Consider the following 23,771-nt stretch of genomic DNA (forward strand, 5'->3'; position numbering starts at 1 on the left):
CTTGGGACATCGTTGATCTCAAATATGTCTTGACCCATTTCAGTTTAATGAGACACACAACTAACAATCACTGCACTTACAGCAGAATCAGCACAGAAAGGTTGTTTTTTTGCTGGGCCCCCCTCCAGACCTGGGCCCGGTGCGGTTGCTCCCCCCGCAGAACCGGCCCAGAACGTATTCCTATTGTAAGAATCATCAAACAGCTACGTGATTAAACGTGACTTCTACTATAACTTTAATCACTTGGTACCTGATTAAATATCTGATCGATTTCATTTTCCAATAACACAGACAGGTCTGTTCCAATTACACCTGTGTGTGTGTGTGTGTGTGTATGTGTGTGTGTGTGTGTGTGTGTGTGTGTGTGTGTTACAGGTACCGGCTGGTTCCCGTAGAGACCGAATATCATCTCTTGTTTTAAACAGATAACAGTAGAGAGACAGGAGACGTTAGTGTTTGCATCAATCAGCCTGTTCTCTCTCTCCTGCGTCCAGTGAGGTACCAGAGGTAGTCATCTCACTGGATGCAGAGAAAGCTTTTGAAAGGGTCAAATGGGAATTTTTGTTCACTTGTTTAAAAAATTTGGGTATGGTCCTAATTATTATTATTTCATGGATTAAGCTTTTGTATACTTCACCTAAAGCCTCGGTTGTTACAAATGGTAAACAATCACAATACTTCCAGCTGTCAAGAGCGACCCGTCAGGGTTGCCCACTCAGTCCACTATCATTTGCTTTAGCTATAGAGCCCTTATCCATTACACTTAAATCATTACCATCTATAAAAAGAATTCATAGAGGAATAGAGCATAGTTTGTCTTTATACACTGATGATTTATTATTATATGTTTCAGATCCAGTTCTAAGCACACCTCACATTATCCATGCTTTGGAGAGCTTCGGTACATTCTCTGGGTACAAAGTAAACTTTGGCAAAAATGAATGTTACCCTGTTAATGACTTGGCTCTTCAAATACAAGGTAATGCCTTACCGTTCCAAATGTCTAGAAATGGCTTTAACTAGTATTTGGGCATTAATATCACGAGAGACATGCAAAGTCTTAATCAGGAAAACTTTTCTCCTTTATTTGAGAAAGTCAGACTAGACCTGAAAAGGTGGAAGTTACTTCACTTGTCCTTGGCAGGAAAAGTGAATTGTATTAAAATGAATGTACTTCCCAAATTCCTTTATTTGTTTCAATGTATCCCACTTTATCTTCCTAAATCCTTTTTTAAATCGATTGATAAGGCTTTCATTTTATTCATATGGAGCGATAAGATCCCTAGAGTACGTATAGAATTACTACAAAGGCCTAAATTACAGGGTGGCTTAGCTCTTCCAAATCTTTGCTATTACTATTGGGCTGCAAATGTTCAAAAAATTATGTATCGGCTTCACGCGCCAGATACAGACTGCTGTGACTTTGAGGCTACATCTTGTGTTTCATCATCTCTCACAGCCCTGGTCACTTCCAGCTCTCCTCTTTCTATTACACACTTTACTAAAAGCCCAGTCGTCGTCAATACCCTCAAGATATGGTTTCAATTTAGATGGAACTTTGGGTTCAAACATTGTGTTAGCATGAGTCCTATATGCAATAATCACCTTTTTCCCCCAGCTAGATTAGACTCTGCGTTCTCTTTTTGGCAAAGACAAGGTATTTCTAAATTTAAAGAATAAATAAACGGTGTATTTGCAAGCTTTGATGACTTATCACACAAATTTGGGCTCTCTCGGTCTAGCTTATTTCGATATTTTCAAGTCCGCCACTTCCTTCAGAGCCATGACCCCAACTTTCCAAACGTATCTTCAGTCTCAGATTTAGATGGTATGCTAGAGATCCCTTTTAATTCTAAAGGACTAATTTCAAGGATACATGATTGTATAGCTTCTCTTAAAAACATAACTCTTGCTAAGATTAGGGCAGACTGGGCAGCTGAGCTAGGAGAGGACATGGATGAGGACAACTGGAACTGTGCTTTACAAAAAGTGAATGATAGTACTTCCTGTGCAAGACTAAGTATATAATAAAGTCCTACGTCCTGCTCATTTTTCTAAAGCAAGACTAGCTAAGATTTACCCTAATTCAGACGTAAATTGTAAATAGGTGCCATACCACCCCTGCCAACTCAACCCATATGTTTTGGTCATGCCCGGCTCTGACAACTTACTGGTCTATGGTTTTTAAATCACTGTCGGAAGCACTTGATATTGATTTCCAACCCAATGCAGCAGCAGCTATATTTGGAATCACAGGTGGGGAACACTCTATAATGAGGAAAAGCCATAAAACCATCATTGCTTTCACAACACTGCTTGCTCACAGAAGAATTTTACTACATTGGAAATCAAAACACCCACCTAAAGTGTCTATGTGGTTGAGTGGTCTGATGCATTTCATACAGTTAGAGAAGATTAAGTACACTCTTAGGGGGTCCAGTGATACATTTTTCTCCACCTGTGGTCCGATTTTGACATATCTAAGCAAACTAAAAACTTTGCCTGATGACCTAAGATATTTAGTCACCACAGACCACAGTAGGCCTATATAAAGTTTCACAAATAGAAGTGTTTAAACATATTCATTTATTTTTCCTTCCCCATATCTTTATTTTTTTTCCTTATATACCAGTTACCAGGGATTGTATATTCTAGGGATATACATATTGTGAATATTGTATTTAAATTGTATCGAAATTGTTTCTGCCTTGGACTAATGAGAGAGTTGTGTATCAACAATTTTTGACCCATATAAAAGAAAACGATCTATATGAACCTTTTCAGTCGGCTTTCAGGCCCTGTCACTCCACTGAAACTGCTCTGACCAGAGTGGTGAATGATCTTCTACTGGCGATCGACTCTGATTCCACTTCTGTGCTTCTACTACTGGACCTCAGTGCAGCCTTTGACACTATTGATCACTGTATACTTTTGGATAGATTAAATTGTAATTTTGGTGTCTCTGGCTTAGCTCTCTCTTGGCTTAAGTCCTACTTATCTGGAAGAACACATTGTGTCTGCTATAATAATATATCAAAATTCTCTGACATTAAATATGGTTTGCCTCAGGGCTCAGTTCTTGGCCCTCTACTTTTCTCTCTTTACATTACACCTCTTGGCCAAATTATACGCAGTTACGGAATAAATTTCCATTGCTATGCTGATGATACTCAGCTGTATGTGCCTATAAGGGCTGATGATCATACTCAAATCACTAACTTAGAGGCCTGCTTGGCTACTGTGAAAAACTGGATGTCACTTAACTTTCTGCTTTTAAATTCAGATAAAACCGAGATGCTGGTCATTGGCCCTGCTAGACACAGACACCAATTTGATCAAGTAACGATAATAATCGACAACTCTGTGGTTTCACAAAGTGTGGCAGCCAAAAATCTTGGTGTTACTTTTGATCCCATCCTTTCCTTTGATAAGCACATTAAAGAAATCACTAAGACTGCCTTTTTTCATTTACGTAACATGGCTAAAATTCGGTCTTTTCTCTCCATGGCTGACGCAGAGATTCTAATACATGCATTTGTTTCATCCAGAGTTGATTACTGTAATGTTCTGTTCTCAGGTCTGCCACATTCTAGTACTAAAAGTCTTCAGATGGTTCAGAATGCTGCAGCTAGAATCCTAACTAAAACTAGGAAACTTGACCATATTACACCAATTCTTGCCTCCCTTCATTGGCTTCCTATCCATGTTAGATCAGAATACAAGGTGCTTCTGCTGACTTATATAATCCTACATGGGCTTGCTCCATCCTACCTGTCTGATTCGTTGTCATTAGTTTTATGAGTCGAGCTAACTAATCAACTAAGCTAATCGCTAGCATAGGTTGCTTTCTAAGTTAACACGTTTGTTGGTCTGTATAAGTTATGATGCCTAACTCTTATTTATCTGGAATTTGGAAAGCTGTGGAGAAGAAAGTTGTTGTAATATCGTTGCACATATTTCATTTTAACTGTAATGTGTCATGTATTGCCGTGTTTGTGTTTGCAGTTTTACAACCTACGCTCCAGTAAATCACGAGTAACCCAGCTGAACAAATGGGATAAAATAGAAATGAATAAAGTTATACACAATTGAAATATTAACTTAAATTCTAAGTTAATGCTTTTATTTCTGTTTCACCCCCTCTCACCCTGTAGTAAATCAACCGGAAGTTTACGGGGAAGTTATAACTGATTCTCGTGATGCAGAAGAATTCCTTCGCGATGAGTCGCCATGTTGAGCTACAACTAGTTGTCTCGTTTACAACCTTGAACTTGAGAAAAAGTTGAGCAACAGCAGAAACTAAGTCAGAGTGGGTGGTGCAGCAATGCTGCAGATATCAGACAATAGTCACATGGTTTCCCTGCAGAAGCCCCGAGAACGACACAAGTGCTGTTCACCGTAATTATTAGTTGCACGTCACGTGCCTCGGTAAGCTAAAGCTAGCTTAGCTTCCCGGCTACATGCTGTTGTTAGCAGAGAAGCTACTGCCATGCCAAGCCTTCTAGCATTTTACTGGGATTTTGCCAGTGTTTACGTGTCTGAAGGGAAACGGTTCTGGTGTTTAAAGAATAGGTTTCACAGTAATATTCACCATGTTACTAAAAAAAACCCGGAAATTTCCTCTAATATGGAGACCATTACTCACATTGTTTGATGCTATGAGTGCAGAAGAGACGAAACAAATCCTCTGCACAAATTCATCTTTCTATACTTGAGCAATGAACTTCTGAATTCAGCAGCTGGGAGGCGATAGTGAGACTTCCCTCAGTGTTCTGATATGAACAGAAGGAGCGAGCTGAGGATTAAAGTTAAAATGCGAAAACAGAGAAGGGTGTTACTGACACTTTGAACAGAATCGGACAGCAGACATTTTAATCAACAGGTTCTCTGGAGAATAAGCAATATTTAAATTTCAGTTTTTTAGCACATCCCTGTCGAAGTCTGCACAAACCCTGTGTGGGCCACACTCATCTGTCCGTCTGTCTATATCTACCCATCCATCTCTGTAGCTGGGAGGTTTCAGGTGGGGCTCTGGTGTTGGCCATCTCTGTGTCGACAGGGTCTCTGTCATTGTTGGACTTCCAAGTCATTTATTTTATTGCCCAAAATCACAAGGTAGTCCGGAAGGGCTTTACAATCAGTACAGTATACAACAATAGATGACAATATACCACATCCTCCATCCTTTGTAAATAAGTGGGTTCTCGTTCATGTCTGGCAGTCTCTCAGGGGTTTAAGGGTCAAAGGTCATGGGTCAGGTAAGCAACGGTTTGGGTTGGTATTTCACTCGGTTGTAGTCATCCACTGTGGTCTCAACAGGGGGCGCTCTCCAGTACTCCTCCAGGCCAAATACCAAGGAGAGCACTATGGCTGAAATCTGCAAAACACACACACACACAGACACACACACACACACACAGCAGGAGAGAGATCTGTCAGTAGGCAGTTCAGAAGTAAATCAGCAAGTTAGGTTTTTCTGTGTGTGAGGTAGATGGAAAGAGTGTGTGTGTATTACTGCATGTGTGAGATGAGGTACCATCACTGTGGCGACGGCTGATATGACCCCTATACAGAGTTTGAAGAGGAGGCTCAGATTACTCTTCAGTATTGGACCACAGGGCTGCCAAACACAGGTCAAAGGTCAACATTCCGACAGGTAAATGTTCCATAAGAGAAAGCGAACATCCTGAAGATTTACAAGTGAGCAACCTTTTTATCTGCTGTGTTTAAGATAACAACTAATCCACCAGTCTCCAGGTCCCCCAGGCTGCAGCAGTGTGTGATGTGGATGGTTGGTGTCTGGTAGGACTTTGCCAGGAAAAATGACAGGGTGCATAGTGTTTTCATCTTCATCATAGCGGCCAGGTGAGGAAGAAGAAGGCAGGTAGTGTTGAGTGTGAAGAAGAAGTGAAGTTGTTGTGTCTAACAATTAAATACATGTTTTCTCCAGAAAATGAACTTTCTAGCAATGAGAACCTGAGAAGTTTGCCTGTGAAAGTTATTGGTGGGAGCTCTTGGGTATTGGCAGGGTTTGTGATCTCCGAGTGGTCTTGATGATAATTATAATATAATAATGGTAATTATGATGATAATAATAATAATGTTTGCTTACCAATACAACAGATATGTTTTACAGTACAGTTATTTGTGATAATAACTGTTTTGGTGTTCATAACCCCAGAACTCCCAATGTACTAATGTCCGGGTCTATTTTGATTTGTTGTTATCCAAATTCCTGAACACCAGAGGGCAGCATTCAGAAGGAATTACACACAGCTCCTATAGGCGGGTTTCCTGTCTGCAAACATTACTGGGTGCGTGCGCAGCCAGGCGGCAAATCTTTTGAGCGCTGCCAAAGCGGTTCAGCAATGAACATGTTCCGCATTCCAAAGGGGTCGCATGCCTTTGCATGCGACCCCTTTGGAATGTGGAACATGTTCCACCCGTCCTTTTGGCAGTTGGTGCAGTTTATTACTGCTGTATCTGAACTCTCTCGGTTAAAATCTCTGCGCTGTAGCTGCTTTCTGCCCTCCAGTTGCGCACGCATCTCTGTGATGACGTTGCACGGAAACCCTCCTATAGAAAGTCTGCAGAAGCAATGGTTTAAACAACATCGCCATCTTGTGGAGAAAAACAGTTTGCGCAGTTTAAAAACCTCAGTTTTGTTTAAAACAAATCAGTAAATAATAACGTGCGTGGAGCAAAAGAAACAAGAGATGATGATGATGGAGGTTTATTTCCTCTTACCTTGGCATGAACCCATGTCTCGTTTGACGAGTTCTCCTCCTTTAATGAGGTTAATGCCAAAACACAGGAACCATCTATGGTAGAGTTCGCCACCTCTGAACTGAGATGGTTTAGCACAAACTCAAAATCAGAACCCAACTCTCACAACACCACATATATAGATGGTACAACAGTTCTAACACACTACCACAGTACATACTGACGATACACAGACAACAGTAACAGTACCACAGTACATAGTGTATACTGTAGGGTATAATGTCAGATAGAAAATAGAAAGTAGACTGTACATATCACTCTACATACGGACACTAGTATCTTACTGTGGTAGTTGGTTGAGTGGGCTGCAGATACAAGAAGCAAGAAATTGTTCCTTCCAGTCAGAATAACTCCTGAGACCACAGCAGGCTTCCTGACACACAGATGGATAGACACACACGTGGAGGCTGCAGGTCATGTATGTTGTGTTTGATGAGCTGTCTGGTTTTGTGTTTCTATTTCATGTAGGCTCTGCTGTCTGACTCCACCGTATGTCTCTGTTTGCAGTGTGCACTTGCACTGAAAATTCCAACAGTGTTCCCACTTGCTGGGCTCCACCCACTCAGTGGCCAATATGCTAAGGCTGGTGAAACCACCGCTATTCCTTCCTCCTTTTTTACACTGAAAGAGCTTTTCCTGTTAAGAGCCTTTTCCCTGTCCTCTGACGAAACTTTAGACCAACAGCCCTTTTCAGAGACTGGCACTGGGGCGACAGCACGCATTGTGCGCCCCTCGGCCTGACAACTGCTTGGGTTTGGAGCAACAGCAGGCTAGTCCCCGCTCGTCCCGGCTGGCGGTGGAGAGCTCCTGGATGTGGAAGACATGTCTTCCACATCCAGGAGCCACTTTCTTGTTTTAACCGGCAGTGTGTAACTGCATGTGAAAAATAATAAAACAAGATCTACTATATTCAAGCAATAGGCTATTTTAAATATTTAAACTCTTAAAATACAATTTTCAAAATCTAGTTTACTCTTCTATGGTTTTCAAAATTGTGTACACCACCTTTAAAACATTTAACATATTTGTCAAAAAATAACCGGTGTATCAGTGCCGGCAAACTTCCCTTTACTATTACATAAACCAAGACTGTAACAAGTAGAAGGGATTGTGTCAGTATGGGTCTTAATTCAACACTTAATCTAACGTTAGTAAATGACGATTTACTTGCTAACTACAGGTAACGTTAGCTAGCTAATGACATTACATGACAGCTATATTCTGACCTTAATTCAACACTTCATCTAACGTTAGTGAATAGATTTTTAAAAAATTACGATTTACTTGCACTGCCACACGTAATCTGTAAATGGCCTTCGTTTTCTGGCGATGGCGTGGGCATTTCTACACAGTAGGCTCATCTTCTCCAACTGGGACGCGTTCATGGCAGCGGTATCCTGCGGGGTCGATTTCCCTGTACTATCTTTATTACATGGATGTGGCATTTGGATGATTCATGGTCTTTTATGGCTTCCAATTTTAGGTTTTTAGTCCCAATAATGAAACTGTTAGCTTTCTTGTTGGCATCCGAAGCGTGCTGACGACATACCCAACAGAACATTGTCTGGCTTGTCTCCTCGTAAACTAACCAATCACGGGACTCTCTGTCTCTGTTGTCAGTTATTCTCCACTTCTCATTAAAAAAACGTTTTCGTTTCGTCTTCGCCTCTTTAACCCGTGTCTCCTGCTGGGTTGTTTTCTCTGCAGACCTCTTAACCCCTGCGATGTGACGCCACATTGTGTTTTCTGGCTCTCTCCTCGTCCTCGAAAGTGTCTGTGTGAATTAGCAGACTCGCAAGACAAGCGTCCCTATACTCTGCCTCTGATTGGCTAACCAACGATGGCAACAAGTACTAGCCAATCAGAGGCAGAGTAGGGCGGGTCATAGGGGGGAAAATAAGGCAGATTCACGATTCAGTACGTCACAAATTGCTACTTTTCTTTACCCGCCACCGTGGCTGGTAGGTTGAGCAAATTCACCCGCCAATACGCAAATCCACCCGCATTTGGCGTGTAGCGGGTGCTAATTTCCATCCCTGGTCCAAGACCTGTCACGTCAGATCTTAATGGTATGGTTCGATGGGAATCAGTCCAGCAGGTGAATTACCTTGGCCTGAAGATCGTTGAGGTTGGTCTGAAACTGAGTGCTTTCTCTGTAGAGAGGAGTCACATTCACAAACAGTTCATCATTCACACCATCCATCTGCAGAGGAGAAACCAAGAATTTAGTCATAGTCTTTAAGACGACAGAAGAATGAGGGAGAGGGGGAGAGAGATAAGTATTTAGTCACAGTCTTTAAGAAGTCAGGACAGAAGAATGAGGGAGAGAGAGAGAAGTGTTTAGTCATAGTCTAAGAAAACAGAAGAATGAGGGGAAAGTAGTAGTGAATTAGTAGAGAACGAGTTAGTGAGTTAGAGAGAGTAGTGAGTTAGAGACCGTTACTAATGCATTAGTAGCAGGGAGTTAGAGAGAGTGTTAGTAGAGAGTTACTAGTGCATTAACAGTGAGTTAGAGAGAGAGCTAGTAGAGAGTTACTAATGCATTAGCAGTGAGTTAGAGAGTTAGTAGTGAGTTAGAGAGTTAGTAGTGAGTTAGTAGAGAATCACTAGTATTAGTAGTGAGTTAGAGAGAGTTAGTAGTGAGTTAGTAGAGAGAGAGTTGGTAGTGTTAGTAAAGAATTACTAGTGCATTAGTAGTGAGTTAGAGAGAGTTTGTAGTGAGTTAGTAGAGCGAGAGTTGGTAGTGAGTTAGTAAAGAATTACTAGTGTATTAGTAGTGAGTCACACAGAGAGAGTTAGTAGTGAGTTAGTAGAGAGAGAGTTGGTAGTGAGTTAGTAAAGAATTACTAGTGTATTAGTAGTGAGTCACAGAGAGAGTTAGTAGTGAGTTAGTAGAGAGAGAGTTGATAGTGAGTTAGTAGAGAGAGTTGGTACTGAGTTAGTAGAGAGAGAGTTGCTAGTGAGTTAGTAGAGAGTTTGTAGTGAGTTAGTAGAGAGAGAGTTGGTAGTGAGTTAGTAAAGAATTACTAGTGCATTAGTAGTGAGTTAGAGAGAGTTAGTAGTGAGTTAGTAGAGAGAGAGTTTGTAGTGAGTTAGTAGAGCGAGAGTTGGTAGTGAGTTAGTAAAGAATTACTAGTGTATTAGTAGTGAGTTAGTAGAGAGAGAGTTGGTAGTGAGTTAATAGAGAGAGAGTTGGTAGTGAGTTAGTAGAGAATTACTAGTGTATTAGTAGTGAGTTAGTAGAGAGTTGGTAGTGAGTTAGTAGAGCAAGAGTTGGTAGTGAATTAGTAGAGAATTACTAGTGTATTAGTAGTGAGTTAGTAGAGAGAGTTGGTAGTGAGTTAGTAGAGCGAGAGTTGGTAGTTAGTTAATAAAGAATTACTAGTGTATTAGTAGTGAGTTAGTAGAGAGAGAGTTGGTAGTGAGTTAGTAAAGAATTACTAGTGTATTAGTAGTGAGTTAGTAGAGAGAGAGTAGGTAGTGAGTTAATAGAGAGAGAGTTGGTAGTGAGTTAGTAGAGAATTACTAGTGTATTAGTAGTGAGTTAGAGAGAGAGAGTTGGTAGTGAGTTAGTAGAGAGAGAGTTGGTAGTGAGTTAGTAAAGAATTACTAGTGTATTAGTAGTGAGTTAGTAGAGAGAGAGTAGGTAGTGAGTTAATAGAGAGAGAGTTGGTAGTGAGTTAGTAGAGAATTACTAGTGTATTAGTAGTGAGTTAGAGAGAGAGTTGGTAGTGAGTTAGTAGAGAGAGAGTTGGTGGTGAGTTAGTAGAGAATTACTAGTGTATTAGTAGTGAGTTAGAGAGAGAGAGTTGGTAGTGAGTTAGTAGAGAATTACTAGTGTATTAGTAGTGAGTTAGTTACCTGTGTCTGGAGTTGAACCAGCGGTGAAGCGACGACCATGAGAACCACAAACTCCACAAACATCACAGCAGAAAGCTGCAGAGACACACACCATCAACTGTGTGTGCTGAAGTGCTTCTCTGTACGTGTGTGAGTTTCTGTGTGTGCGTGTGTGTTTCTGTGTGCATTTGTTTGTGCATGAGTGTTTCTGTGTGTTGTGTGTGTGCATGAGTGTTTCTGTGTGTTGTGTGTGTGCATATATGTGTATGTGTGTTGTGTGTGTGCATGTGTGAGTGTATGAGTGTGCATGTGTGTTTCTGTGTTGTGTGTGTGCATGAGTGTGCATGTGTGTTTGTGTTGTGTGTGCATGAGTGTGCATGTGTGTTGTGTGTGTGCATGTGTGTTGTGTGTGCATATGTGTTTCTGTGTGCTTCTGTGTGTTATGTGTTTGTTTCTGTGTTATGCGTATATAGTGGAGTGTGTGCGTGTCTCACCAGGAGCAGGAGGGGTTTGATGTCTGTTGTTGCAGCACAGATGCCCAGTACAGACAGAACCACTGTGATGGGGCCGAACACCCTCAGCAGCAGCACGCCATGATCACTGCTCCACGGCTCCAGCTGGAAGATGGACAGATGAACAGAGGTGCTGAAGAGGTGGAGCTCACACCTCTTTTTCAATGCTGTTGTTTTTTTTCTTTTGTTTTCCCGAGGAAACCTCAAGTTGTACTAAGGGTGCTTCACACTGTTCTGCTGCTTCACACTTCTACTGCTTCACTGTTCTACTGCTTCACACTGTTCTGCCGCTTCACTCTGTTCTGCCGCTTCACTCTGTTCTACTGCTTCACACTGTTCTGCCGCTTCACTCTGTTCTACCGCTTCACTCTGTTCTACCGCTTCACTCTGTTCTACCGCTTCACACTGTTCTGCTGCTTCACACTTCTACTGCTTCACACTGTTCTGCTGCTTCACTCTGTTCTACTGCTTCACTCTGTTCTACCGCTTCACTCTGTTCTACCGCTTCACTCTGTTCTACCGCTTCACTCTGTTCTACCGCTTCACTCTGTTCTACCGCTTCACACTGTTCTACCGCTTCACTCTGTTCTACTGCTTCACACTTCTACTGCTTCACGATGTTCTGCTGCTTCACACTTCTACTGCTTCACACTTCTACCGCTTCACACTTCTACCGCTTCACACTGTTCTGCCGCTTCACTCTGTTCTACCGCTTCACTCTGTTCTACCGCTTCACTCTGTTCTACTGCTTCACTCTGTTCTGCCGCTTCACACTGTTCTACCGCTTCACTCTGTTCTACCGCTTCACTCTGTTCTACCGCTTCACTCTGTTCTGCCGCTTCACTGTTCTACCGCTTCACACTGTTCTGCCGCTTCACTCTGTTCTGCCGCTTCACACTGTTCTGCCGCTTCACTCTGTTCTGCCGCTTCACTCTGTTCTGCCGCTTCACTCTGTTCTGCCGCTTCACACTGTTCTGCCGCTTCACTGTTCTACCGCTTCACTCTGTTCTACCGCTTCACTCTGTTCTACCGCTTCACTCTGTTCTGCCGCTTCACACTGTTCTGCCGCTTCACTCTGTTCTGCCGCTTCACTCTGTTCTGCCGCTTCACTCTGTTCTACCGCTTCACACTGTTCTACCGCTTCACACTGCGCTTCACTCTGTTCTACCGCTTCACACTGTTCTACCGCTTCACTCTGTTCTACCGCTTCACACTGCGCTTCACTCTGTTCTACCGCTTCACACTGTTCTACCGCTTCACTCTGTTCTACCGCTTCACACTGTTCTGCCGCTTCACACTGTTCTGCCGCTTCACTCTGTTCTGCCGCTTCACTCTGTTCTGCCGCTTCACACTGTTCTACCGCTTCACTCTGTTCTACCGCTTCACTCTGTTCTACCGCTTCACTCTGTTCTGCCGCTTCACTCTGTTCTGCCGCTTCACTCTGTTCTGCCGCTTCACTCTGTTCTACCGCTTCACTCTGTTCTACCGCTTCACACTGCGCTTCACTCTGTTCTACCGCTTCACACTGTTCTACCGCTTCACTCTGTTCTACCGCTTCACACTGCGCTTCACTCTGTTCTACCGCTTCACACTGTTCTACCGCTTCACTCTGTTCTACCGCTTCACACTGTTCTACCGCTTCACACTGTTCTGCCGCTTCACACTGTTCTGCCGCTTCACTCTGTTCTGCCGCTTCATTCTGTTCTGCCGCTTCACACTGTTCTACCGCTTCACTCTGTTCTACCGCTTCACTCTGTTCTGCCGCTTCACTCTGTTCTGCCGCTTCACACTGTTCTGCCGCTTCACACTGTTCTGCCGCTTCACTCTGTTCTGCCGCTTCACTCTGTTCTGCCGCTTCACTCTGTTCTACCGCTTCACTCTGTTCTACCGCTTCACACTGCGCTTCACTCTGTTCTACCGCTTCACACTGTTCTACCGCTTCACTCTGTTCTACCGCTTCACTCTGTTCTACCGCTTCACACTGTTCTGCCGCTTCACACTGTTCTGCCGCTTCACTCTGTTCTACCGCTTCACTCTGTTCTGCCGCTTCACTCTGTTCTACCGCTTCACACTGTTCTACCGCTTCACACTGTTCTGCCGCTTCACACTGTTCTACCGCTTCACTCTGTTCTGCCGCTTCACACTGTTCTGCCGCTTCACTCTGTTCTACCACTTCACACTGTTCTGCCGCTTCACTCTGTTCTGCCGCTTCACACTGTTCTACCGCTTCACACTGTTCTACCGCTTCACTCTGTTCTACCGCTTCACTCTGTTCTACCGCTTCACTCTGTTCTACCGCTTCACACTGTTCTGCCGCTTCACTCTGTTCTACCGCTTCACTGTTCTACCGCTTCACTCTGTTCTGCCGCTTCACTCTGTTCTACCGCTTCAGTCTGTTCTACCGCTTCACACTGTTCTGCCGCTTCACTCTGTTCTGCCGCTTCACTCTGTTCTGCCGCTTCACTCTGTTCTACCGCTTCACTCTGTTCTACCGCTTCACACTGCGCTTCACTCTGTTCTACCGCTTCACTCTGTTCTACCGCTTCACTCTGTTCTACCGCTTCACACTGTTCTACCGCTTCACACTGTTCTACCGCTTCACACTGTTCTGCCGCTTCACTCTGTTCTACCGCTTCACTCTGTTCTGCCGCTTCACACTGTTCTGCCGCTTCACACTGTTCTGCCGCTTCACTCTGTTCTGCCGCTTCACTCTGTTCTACCGCTTCACTCTGTTCTGCCGCTTCACTCTGTTCTGCCGCTTCACTCTGTTCTACCGCTTCACACTGTTCTACCGCTTCACACTGTTCTACCGCTTCACTCTGTTCTACCGCTTCACACTGTTCTACCGCTTCACACTGTTCTGCCGCTTCACTGTTCTACCGCTTCACTCTGTTCTACCGCTTCACTCTGTTCTACCGCTTCACTCTGTTCTGCCGCTTCACTGTTCTACCGCTTCAAACTGTTCTACCGCTTCACTCTGTTCTGCCGCTTCACTGTTCTACCGCTTCAAACTGTTCTACCGCTTCACTCTGTTCTACCGCTTCACTCTGTTCTACCGCTTCACACTGTTCTACCGCTTCACACTGTTCTACCGCTTCACTCTGTTCTGCCGCTTCACACTGTTCTGCCGCTTCACTCTGTTCTACCGCTTCACACTGTTCTACCGCTTCACTCTGTTCTACCGTTTCACTCTGTTCTGCCGCTTCACTGTTCTACCGCTTCAAACTGTTCTACCGCTTCACTCTGTTCTGCCGCTTCACTGTTCTACCGCTTCAAACTGTTCTACCGCTTCACTCTGTTCTGCCGCTTCACTCTGTTCTACCGCTTCACACTGTTCTGCCGCTTCACTGTTCTGCCGCTTCACTCTGTTCTACCGCTTCACTGTTCTACCGCTTCACACTGTTCTACCGCTTCACACTGTTCTACCGCTTCAAACTGTTCTACCGCTTCACTCTGTTCTACCGCTTCACACTGTTCTACCGCTTCACTCTGTTCTACCGCTTCAAACTGTTCTACCGCTTCACTCTGTTCTACCGCTTCAAACTGTTCTGCTGCTTCAAACTGTTCTACCGCTTCACTCTGTTCTGCCGCTTCACTGTTCTACCGCTTCAAACTGTTCTACCGCTTCACTCTGTTCTGCCGTTTCACTGTTCTACCGCTTCAAACTGTTCTACCGCTTCACTCTGTTCTGCCGCTTCACTCTGTTCTGCCGCTTCACACTGTTCTACCGCTTCACTGTTCTACCGCTTCACACTGTTCTACCGCTTCACACTGTTCTACCGCTTCACTGTTCTACCGCTTCAAACTGTTCTACCGCTTCAAACTGTTCTACCGCTTCACTCTGTTCTACCGCTTCACTCTGTTCTGCTGCTGGTAACTGGGAGCTGTGCAGTATGTCCAGTATGACCAGTTAGTTGCTCCAGTTCAAGAGATTTTTGTTTTTTTGGTAAAGCTTTCTTAATTAAAAAAAATAAATAATTATCACGCGCGCACACACACACACACACACACACACACACACACACACACACACACACACACACACACACACACACACACACACACACACACACACACACACACACACAGACACACACACACCTGAGTAGGTAACCTGTTGCCGTAGCCAGAAGAGAAACCCACCACCGTCATGAACACAGCGCACACCTGGTTGAAACGCAAGACAAATCACATTCATTAAACACAAATCAGAATTAAAAAACATACACAACTCAAATGTCATCGTAACATAAACCAGGTCTGTCCAGAGGGACAGATGTTCCAGAGACATCCAGATGTATTTCAAAACATTTACATTAGAGAAGTGTGTTAACACTGAGGACATATGGACACACACCAACATCGAATGACACATTCGCACCCACCAGACAACACAACTGCTCTCACACGCACAGATATGTAGGCAGGACAGTTTACAATGGTAGGAGGTTTTCGTGTCAATTGCTAAACGTGTGCTTTGTGCTGTTGTGTTGTGATGCTTTGTATTGTTTTTAATCAGGTTGGAAGGAGAAAGAAATATTGTATGGCTTTTTTGAACGCAGGGCATGCAGATGTGGAAGGACGGTCATTAAAGAGAAAGTCACACGTGTCACACATCAGTTAAGTGACTGTAACGCAGTAGCTGGTCTTCATTCCCACAAGATCCTATTCAAAGTAACATTAACTACTACACACATCAGCAAACATGCAGAGTTATCAACATCAAACACCCAGGCCCTGGTGAAAAAGGCCCAACAACGCCTGCATTTCCTGAGGAGGCTGAGGAGCGCCCGTCTACCCCCCAAAACTCTCACCAACTTCTACCACTGCACCATAGAGAGCATCCTGACCATCTGCATCTCAGTGTGGTACGGCAACTGTACCTCAGTAGACCAGAAAGCTCTGCAGCAGGTCGTCAAGGTGGCCCAGCATATCACCGGTACCCAGCTCCCAGCCATACAAGACATTTATCACAAACGCTGCCTTCGAAGGGGTCTGAGCATCAGCAGAGATCCCACCCACCCCAACTATGGACTGTTCTCCCCCCTGTGCTCTGGGAGGCGCTACAGGAGCCTCAGAGCCCGCACTACCAGGCTCAAAAACAGCTTCTTTCCACAAGCTGTTGCCCACCTGAACCTGGATACCCACTGAATGTCTGTAGATATTTTATTTTGTACTCCAGCTCTCTTTTAACTTATTTTTAGCTTTTGGTCTTCATGTGTGTATATCTTCTACTGTGTTTGGTCTTCATGTGTGTATATCTTCTACTGTGTTTGGTCTTCATGTGTGTATATCTTCTACTGTGTTTGGTCTTCATGTGTGTGTGTATCTTCTACTGTGTTTGGCCTTCATGTGTGTGTATATCTTCTACTGTGTTTGGTCTTCATGTGTGTATATCTTCTACTGTGTTTGGTCTTCATGTGTGTATATCTTCTACTGTGTTTGGCCTTCACGTGTGTATATCTTCTACTGTGTTTGGCCTTCGTGTGTGTATATCTTCTACTGTGTTTGGCCTTCATGTGTGTATATCTTCTACTGTGTTTGGCCTTCATGTGTGTATATCTTCTACTGTTTGGCCTTAATGTGTGTATATCTTCTACTGTGTTTGGCCTTCATGTGTGTATATCTTCTACTGTGTTTGGCCTTCATGTGTGTATATCTTCTACTGTGTTTGGTCTTCATGTGTGTATATCTTCTACTGTGTTTGGTCTTCATGTGTGTATATCTTCTACTGTGTTTGGCCTTCATGTGTGTATATCTTCTACTGTGTTTGGTCTTCATGTGTGTATATCTTCTACTGTGTTTGGCCTTCATGTGTGTATATCTTCTACTGTTTGGCCTTAATGTGTGTATATCTTCTACTGTGTTTGGCCTTCATGTGTGTATATCTTCTACTGTGTTTGGCCTTCATGTGTGTATATCTTCTACTGTGTTTGGCCTTCATGTGTGTATATCTTCTACTGTGTTTGGCCTTCATGTGTGTATATCTTCTACTGTGTTTGGTCTTCATGTGTGTATATCTTATACCATGTTTGCTGTGTGTTTGTGTGTGTCTGTCTTGCACTGTTTGGTGAAGCCACAGCCCTCATTTCATTTTTAACATGTGACTGCACATTGTTTTTAATGACAATGAATTGAATTATAATACAAATACCACATGTAAACTAGTGGAAAACACCTACATTTCGTGTAAACTAGAGGTTAACACCCACATTTCATGTAAACTAGTGGATAACACCTACAGTTCATGTAAACTAGTGGATAACACCTACATTTCATGTAAACTAGTGGATAACACCTACAGTTCATGTAAACTAGTGGATAACACCTACAGTTCATGTAAACTACTGGATAACACCTACATTTCATGTAAACTAGTGGATAACACCTACAGTTCATGTAAACTAGTGGATAACACCTACAGTTCATGTAAACTAGTGGATATCACCTACATTTCATGTAAACTAGTGGATAACACCTACATTTCATGTAAACTACTGGATAACACCTACAGTTCATGTAAACTAGTGGATAACAACTACAGTTCATGTAAACTAGTGGATAACACCTACATTTCACTAGTGGATAACAACTACAGTTCATGTAAACTAGTGGATAACACCTACATTTCACTAGTGGATAACACCTACAGTTCATGTAAACTAGTGGATAACAACTACAGTTCATGTAAACTAGTGGATAACACCTACATTTCACTAGTGGATAACAACTACAGTTCATGTAAACTAGCGGAAAACACCTACAGTTCATGTAAACTAGCGGATAACACCTACATTTCATGTAAACTAGTGGTTAACACTTACATTTCACGTAAACTAGTGGAAAACACCTACAGTTCATGTAAACTAGTGGTTAACACTTACATTTCACGTAAACTAGTGGAAACCACCTACAGTTCATGTAAACTAGCGGATAACACCTACATTTCATGTAAACTAGCGGTTAACACTTACATTTCACGTAAACTAGTGGAAAACACCTACAGTTCCTGTAAACTAGTGGATAACACCTACATTTCATGTAAACTAGTGGTTAACATCTACATTTCATGTAAACTAGTGGATAACACCTAAATTTCATGTAAACTACTGGATAACACCTACAGTTCATGTAAACTAGTGGATAACACCTACATTTCATTTAAACTAGTGGATAACTACAGTTCATGTAAACTAGCGGAAAACACCTACAGTTCATGTAAACTAGCGGATAACACCTACATTTCATGTAAACTAGTGGTTAACACTTACATTTCACGTAAACTAGTGGAAAACACCTACAGTTCCTGTAAACTAGTGGATAACACCTACATTTCATGTAAACTAGTGGTTAACATCTACATTTCATGTAAACTAGTGGATAACACCTACATTTCATGTAAACTAGTGGTTAACATCTACATTTCATGTAAACTAGTGGATAACACCTAAATTTCATGTAAACTACTGGATAACACCTACAGTTCATGTAAACTAGTGGATAACACCTACATTTCATTTAAACTAGTGGATAACAACTACAGTTCATGTAAACTAGCGGAAAACACCTACAGTTCATGTAAACTAGCGGATAACACCTACATTTCATGTAAACTAGCGGATAACACCTACATTTCATGTAAACTAGTGGTTAACACTTACATTTCACGTAAACTAGTGGAAAACACCTACAGTTCCTGTAAACTAGTGGATAACACCTACATTTCATGTAAACTAGTGGATAACACCTACAGTTCATGTAAACTAGTAGTTAACACCTACAGTTCATGTAAACTAGTAGTTAACACCTACAGTTCATGTAAACTAGTGGATAACACCTACATTTCATGTAAACTACTGGATAACACCTACAGTTCATGTAAACTAGTGGATAACACCTACAGTTCATGTAAACTAGTGGATAACACCTACAGTTCATGTAAACTATTGGTTAACACCTACAGTTCATGTAAACTACTGGATAACACCTACAGTTCATGTAAACTAGTGGATAACACCTACATTTCATGTAAACTAGTGGATAACACCCACAGTTCATGTAAACTAGTGAATCACATCTACATTTCATGTAAACTAGTAATTAACACATTCATTTCATGTAAACTAGTGGATAACACCTACCGTTCATGTAAAGTAGTGGATAACACCTACAGTTCATGTAAAGTAGTGAATCACATCTACATTTCATGTAAACTAGTAGTTAACACCTACATTTCATGTAAACTGGTGGATAACACCTACCGTTCATGTAAACTAGTGGATAACACCTACATTTCATGTAAACTAGTGGATAACAACTACAGTTCATGTAAAGTAGTGGATAACACCTACAGTTCATGTAAACTAGTGGATAACACCTACCGTTCATGTAAACTAGTGGTTAACACCTACATTTCATGTAAACTAGTGGATAACACCTACAGTTCATGTAAACTAGTGGATAACACCTACAGTTCATGTAAACTAGTGGATAACACCTACAGTTCATGTAAACTATTGGATAACACTTACATTTCATGTAAACTATTGGATAACACCTACATTTCATGTAAACTAGTGGATAACACCCACAGTTCATGTAAACTAGTGAATCACATCTACATTTCATGTAAACTAGTAGTGAACACCTACATTTCATGTAAACTAGTAGTTAACACCTACATTTCATGTAAACTAGTGGATAACACCTACCGTTCATGTAAAGTAGAGGATAACACCTACAGTTCATGTAGTGAATCACATCTACATTTCATGTAAACTAGTAGTTAACTCCTACATTTCATGTAAACTGGTGGATAACACCTACATTTCATGTAAACTAGTGGATAACACCTACCATTCATGTAAACTAGTGGATAACACCTACAGTTCATGTAAAGTAGTGGATAACACCTACCGTTCATGTAAAGTAGTGGATAACACCTACCGTTCATGTAAACTATTGGATAACACCTACATTTCAAGTAAACTAGTGGATAACACCTACAGTTCATGTAAAGTAGTGGATAACACCTACAGTTCATGTAAAGTAGAGGATAACACCTACCGTTCATGTAAAGTAGTGGATAACACCTACATTTCAAGTAAACTAGTGGATAACACCTACAGTTCATGTAAACTAGTGGATAACACCTACAGTTCATGTAAACTAGTGGATAACACCTACAGTGCATGTAAAGTAGTGGATAACACCTACAGTTCATGTAGAGGATAACACCTACCGTTCATGTAAAGTAGTGGATAACACCTACATTTCAAGTAAACTAGTGGATAACACCTACAGTTCATGTAAACTAGTAGTTAACACCTACATTTCATTTAAACTAGTAGTTAACACCTACATTTCATGTAAACTAGTGGATAACACCTACATTTCATTTAAACTAGTGGATAACTACAGTTCATGTAAACTAGCGGAAAACACCTACAGTTCATGTAAACTAGCGGATAACACCTACATTTCATGTAAACTAGTGGTTAACACTTACAGTTCACGTAAACTAGTGGAAAACACCTACAGTTCCTGTAAACTAGTGGATAACACCTACATTTCATGTAAACTAGTGGTTAACATCTACATTTCATGTAAACTAGTGGATAACACCTACATTTCATGTAAACTAGTGGTTAACATCTACATTTCATGTAAACTAGTGGATAACACCTAAATTTCATGTAAACTACTGGATAACACCTACAGTTCATGTAAACTAGTGGATAACACCTACATTTCATTTAAACTAGTGGATAACAACTACAGTTCATGTAAACTAGCGGAAAACACCTACAGTTCATGTAAACTAGCGGATAACACCTACATTTCATGTAAACTAGCGGATAACACCTACATTTCATGTAAACTAGTGGTTAACACTTACATTTCACGTAAACTAGTGGAAAACACCTACAGTTCCTGTAAACTAGTGGATAACACCTACATTTCATGTAAACTAGTGGATAACACCTACAGTTCATGTAAACTAGTAGTTAACACCTACAGTTCATGTAAACTAGTAGTTAACACCTACAGTTCATGTAAACTAGTGGATAACACCTACATTTCATGTAAACTACTGGATAACACCTACAGTTCATGTAAACTAGTGGATAACACCTACAGTTCATGTAAACTAGTGGATAACACCTACAGTTCATGTAAACTATTGGTTAACACCTACAGTTCATGTAAACTACTGGATAACACCTACAGTTCATGTAAACTAGTGGATAACACCTACATTTCATGTAAACTAGTGGATAACACCCACAGTTCATGTAAACTAGTGAATCACATCTACATTTCATGTAAACTAGTAATTAACACATTCATTTCATGTAAACTAGTGGATAACACCTACCGTTCATGTAAAGTAGTGGATAACACCTACAGTTCATGTAAAGTAGTGAATCACATCTACATTTCATGTAAACTAGTAGTTAACACCTACATTTCATGTAAACTGGTGGATAACACCTACCGTTCATGTAAACTAGTGGATAACACCTACATTTCATGTAAACTAGTGGATAACAACTACAGTTCATGTAAAGTAGTGGATAACACCTACAGTTCATGTAAACTAGTGGATAACACCTACCGTTCATGTAAACTAGTGGTTAACACCTACATTTCATGTAAACTAGTGGATAACACCTACAGTTCATGTAAACTAGTGGATAACACCTACAGTTCATGTAAACTAGTGGATAACACCTACAGTTCATGTAAACTATTGGATAACACTTACATTTCATGTAAACTATTGGATAACACCTACATTTCATGTAAACTAGTGGATAACACCCACAGTTCATGTAAACTAGTGAATCACATCTACATTTCATGTAAACTAGTAGTGAACACCTACATTTCATGTAAACTAGTAGTTAACACCTACATTTCATGTAAACTAGTGGATAACACCTACCGTTCATGTAAAGTAGAGGATAACACCTACAGTTCATGTAGTGAATCACATCTACATTTCATGTAAACTAGTAGTTAACTCCTACATTTCATGTAAACTGGTGGATAACACCTACATTTCATGTAAACTAGTGGATAACACCTACCATTCATGTAAACTAGTGGATAACACCTACAGTTCATGTAAAGTAGTGGATAACACCTACCGTTCATGTAAAGTAGTGGATAACACCTACCGTTCATGTAAACTATTGGATAACACCTACATTTCAAGTAAACTAGTGGATAACACCTACAGTTCATGTAAAGTAGTGGATAACACCTACAGTTCATGTAAAGTAGAGGATAACACCTACCGTTCATGTAAAGTAGTGGATAACACCTACATTTCAAGTAAACTAGTGGATAACACCTACAGTTCATGTAAACTAGTGGATAACACCTACAGTTCATGTAAACTAGTGGATAACACCTACAGTGCATGTAAAGTAGTGGATAACACCTACAGTTCATGTAAAGTAGAGGATAACACCTACCGTTCATGTAAAGTAGTGGATAACACCTACATTTCAAGTAAACTAGTGGATAACACCTACAGTTCATGTAAACTAGTAGTTAACACCTACATTTCATTTAAACTAGTAGTTAACACCTACATTTCATGTAAACTAGTGGATAACACCTACCGTTCATGTAAAGTAGAGGATAACACCTACAGTTCATGTAGTGAATCACATCTACATTTCATGTAAACTGGTGGATAACACCTACAGTTCATGTAAAGTAGTGGATAACACCTACCGTTCATGTAAAGTAGTGGATAACACCTACATTTCAAGTCAGCACAAATGAAAGAGGTTTTCCCTGGTGAAACGCCTTCATGTTTTGTTGGTCCAGGTTGCAGGTTACTGGCGGGGTTCAGATCTTACCAGCAGCAGCACGGTGATGATGATGGACAGCCCTTGCATGAAGTTTCTGCACTTCGCCATCTTCTCAAATTCCCACCATCCACTGCTGGTCTCACACTGCTGGTCTCACACTGTTGGTCTCACACTGCTGGTCACACACTGCTGGTCACACACTGCTGGTCACACACTGCTGGTCTCACACTGCTGGTCTCACTGGGAGACAGACACCAACTGGACTGGTCGGTGGAGTGAGCAGCAGCCAGACGGGCTGTAATGCAGCTTGTTTAAAGATGGTATCAGCGTGTTTGGCTCTGCAGACGGGGAACATGACCAAGTTAGGAAGACGGGCCGCAGCAGAACACCTCTGGACAAACTGGTGCCAGAAAGAAAAGCAGGAGAGGGGGCTGGATGAATGAATGAAGTGGGTTAGGACTGAGGAAAGAAGGGAGGGGACGAGAGCAAAGGAAGGAGGGATGGATGGATGGAGAGTGGAGGGAGAACATGACAGATAGGAGAAAGGAGCTGTAGACAGAGTGAAGATAATGGAACCATTTGTTGATGTGAAGAGAGAGGGATAACAAGGGAGAAGAGAGAGGATGAGGAGGATGAGGGCTGCAGTGAAGCTGGGATGAAGAGCTGGAGTGTTCTGGCCGCTCTGCGTCATGCTGACAAACAGAGACTTTAGATAAACACCCGCAGACTAAAATTAACCACGAGACTTTGTTCACTGTTGACTTGTACATTTGAAAGAACACATGACGACAAGTTAATGGCTGCT

The 23,771-nt window shown here is 41.8% G+C and overlaps 1 protein-coding gene across 3 annotated transcripts; it reads right to left on the reverse strand.

Annotated features, from left to right (window-relative positions):
- Window positions 1-818: 818 nt before the first annotated feature.
- Window positions 819-23,438, reverse strand: LOC130109654 (uncharacterized). Of its 3 annotated transcripts, none has more exons than XM_056276652.1 (10): window positions 23,015-23,438; window positions 15,240-15,305; window positions 11,121-11,243; window positions 10,648-10,722; window positions 8,894-8,989; window positions 7,071-7,159; window positions 6,748-6,847; window positions 5,710-5,847; window positions 5,537-5,620; window positions 819-5,377 (listed from the first exon to the last, which is right to left on the reverse strand). In XM_056276652.1, exons 1-10 carry the CDS (start codon window positions 23,072-23,074, stop codon window positions 5,255-5,257), a joined length of 954 nt encoding a protein of 317 aa, XP_056132627.1. In that variant the 5' UTR covers window positions 23,075-23,438; the 3' UTR covers window positions 819-5,254. The 3 variants fall into 3 exon arrangements, with proteins under 3 accessions (XP_056132627.1, XP_056132628.1, XP_056132629.1); XM_056276653.1 differs by lacking the exon at window positions 23,015-23,438 and adding an exon at window positions 22,887-23,009; XM_056276654.1 differs by lacking the exon at window positions 5,710-5,847 and having other exon boundaries at window positions 23,015-23,434.
- Between the last annotated feature and the right edge of the window lie 333 nt (window positions 23,439-23,771).

Source organism: Lampris incognitus, chromosome 3, assembly GCF_029633865.1.
Source record: "Lampris incognitus isolate fLamInc1 chromosome 3, fLamInc1.hap2, whole genome shotgun sequence".
Classification (NCBI taxonomy): domain Eukaryota; kingdom Metazoa; phylum Chordata; class Actinopteri; order Lampriformes; family Lampridae; genus Lampris; species Lampris incognitus.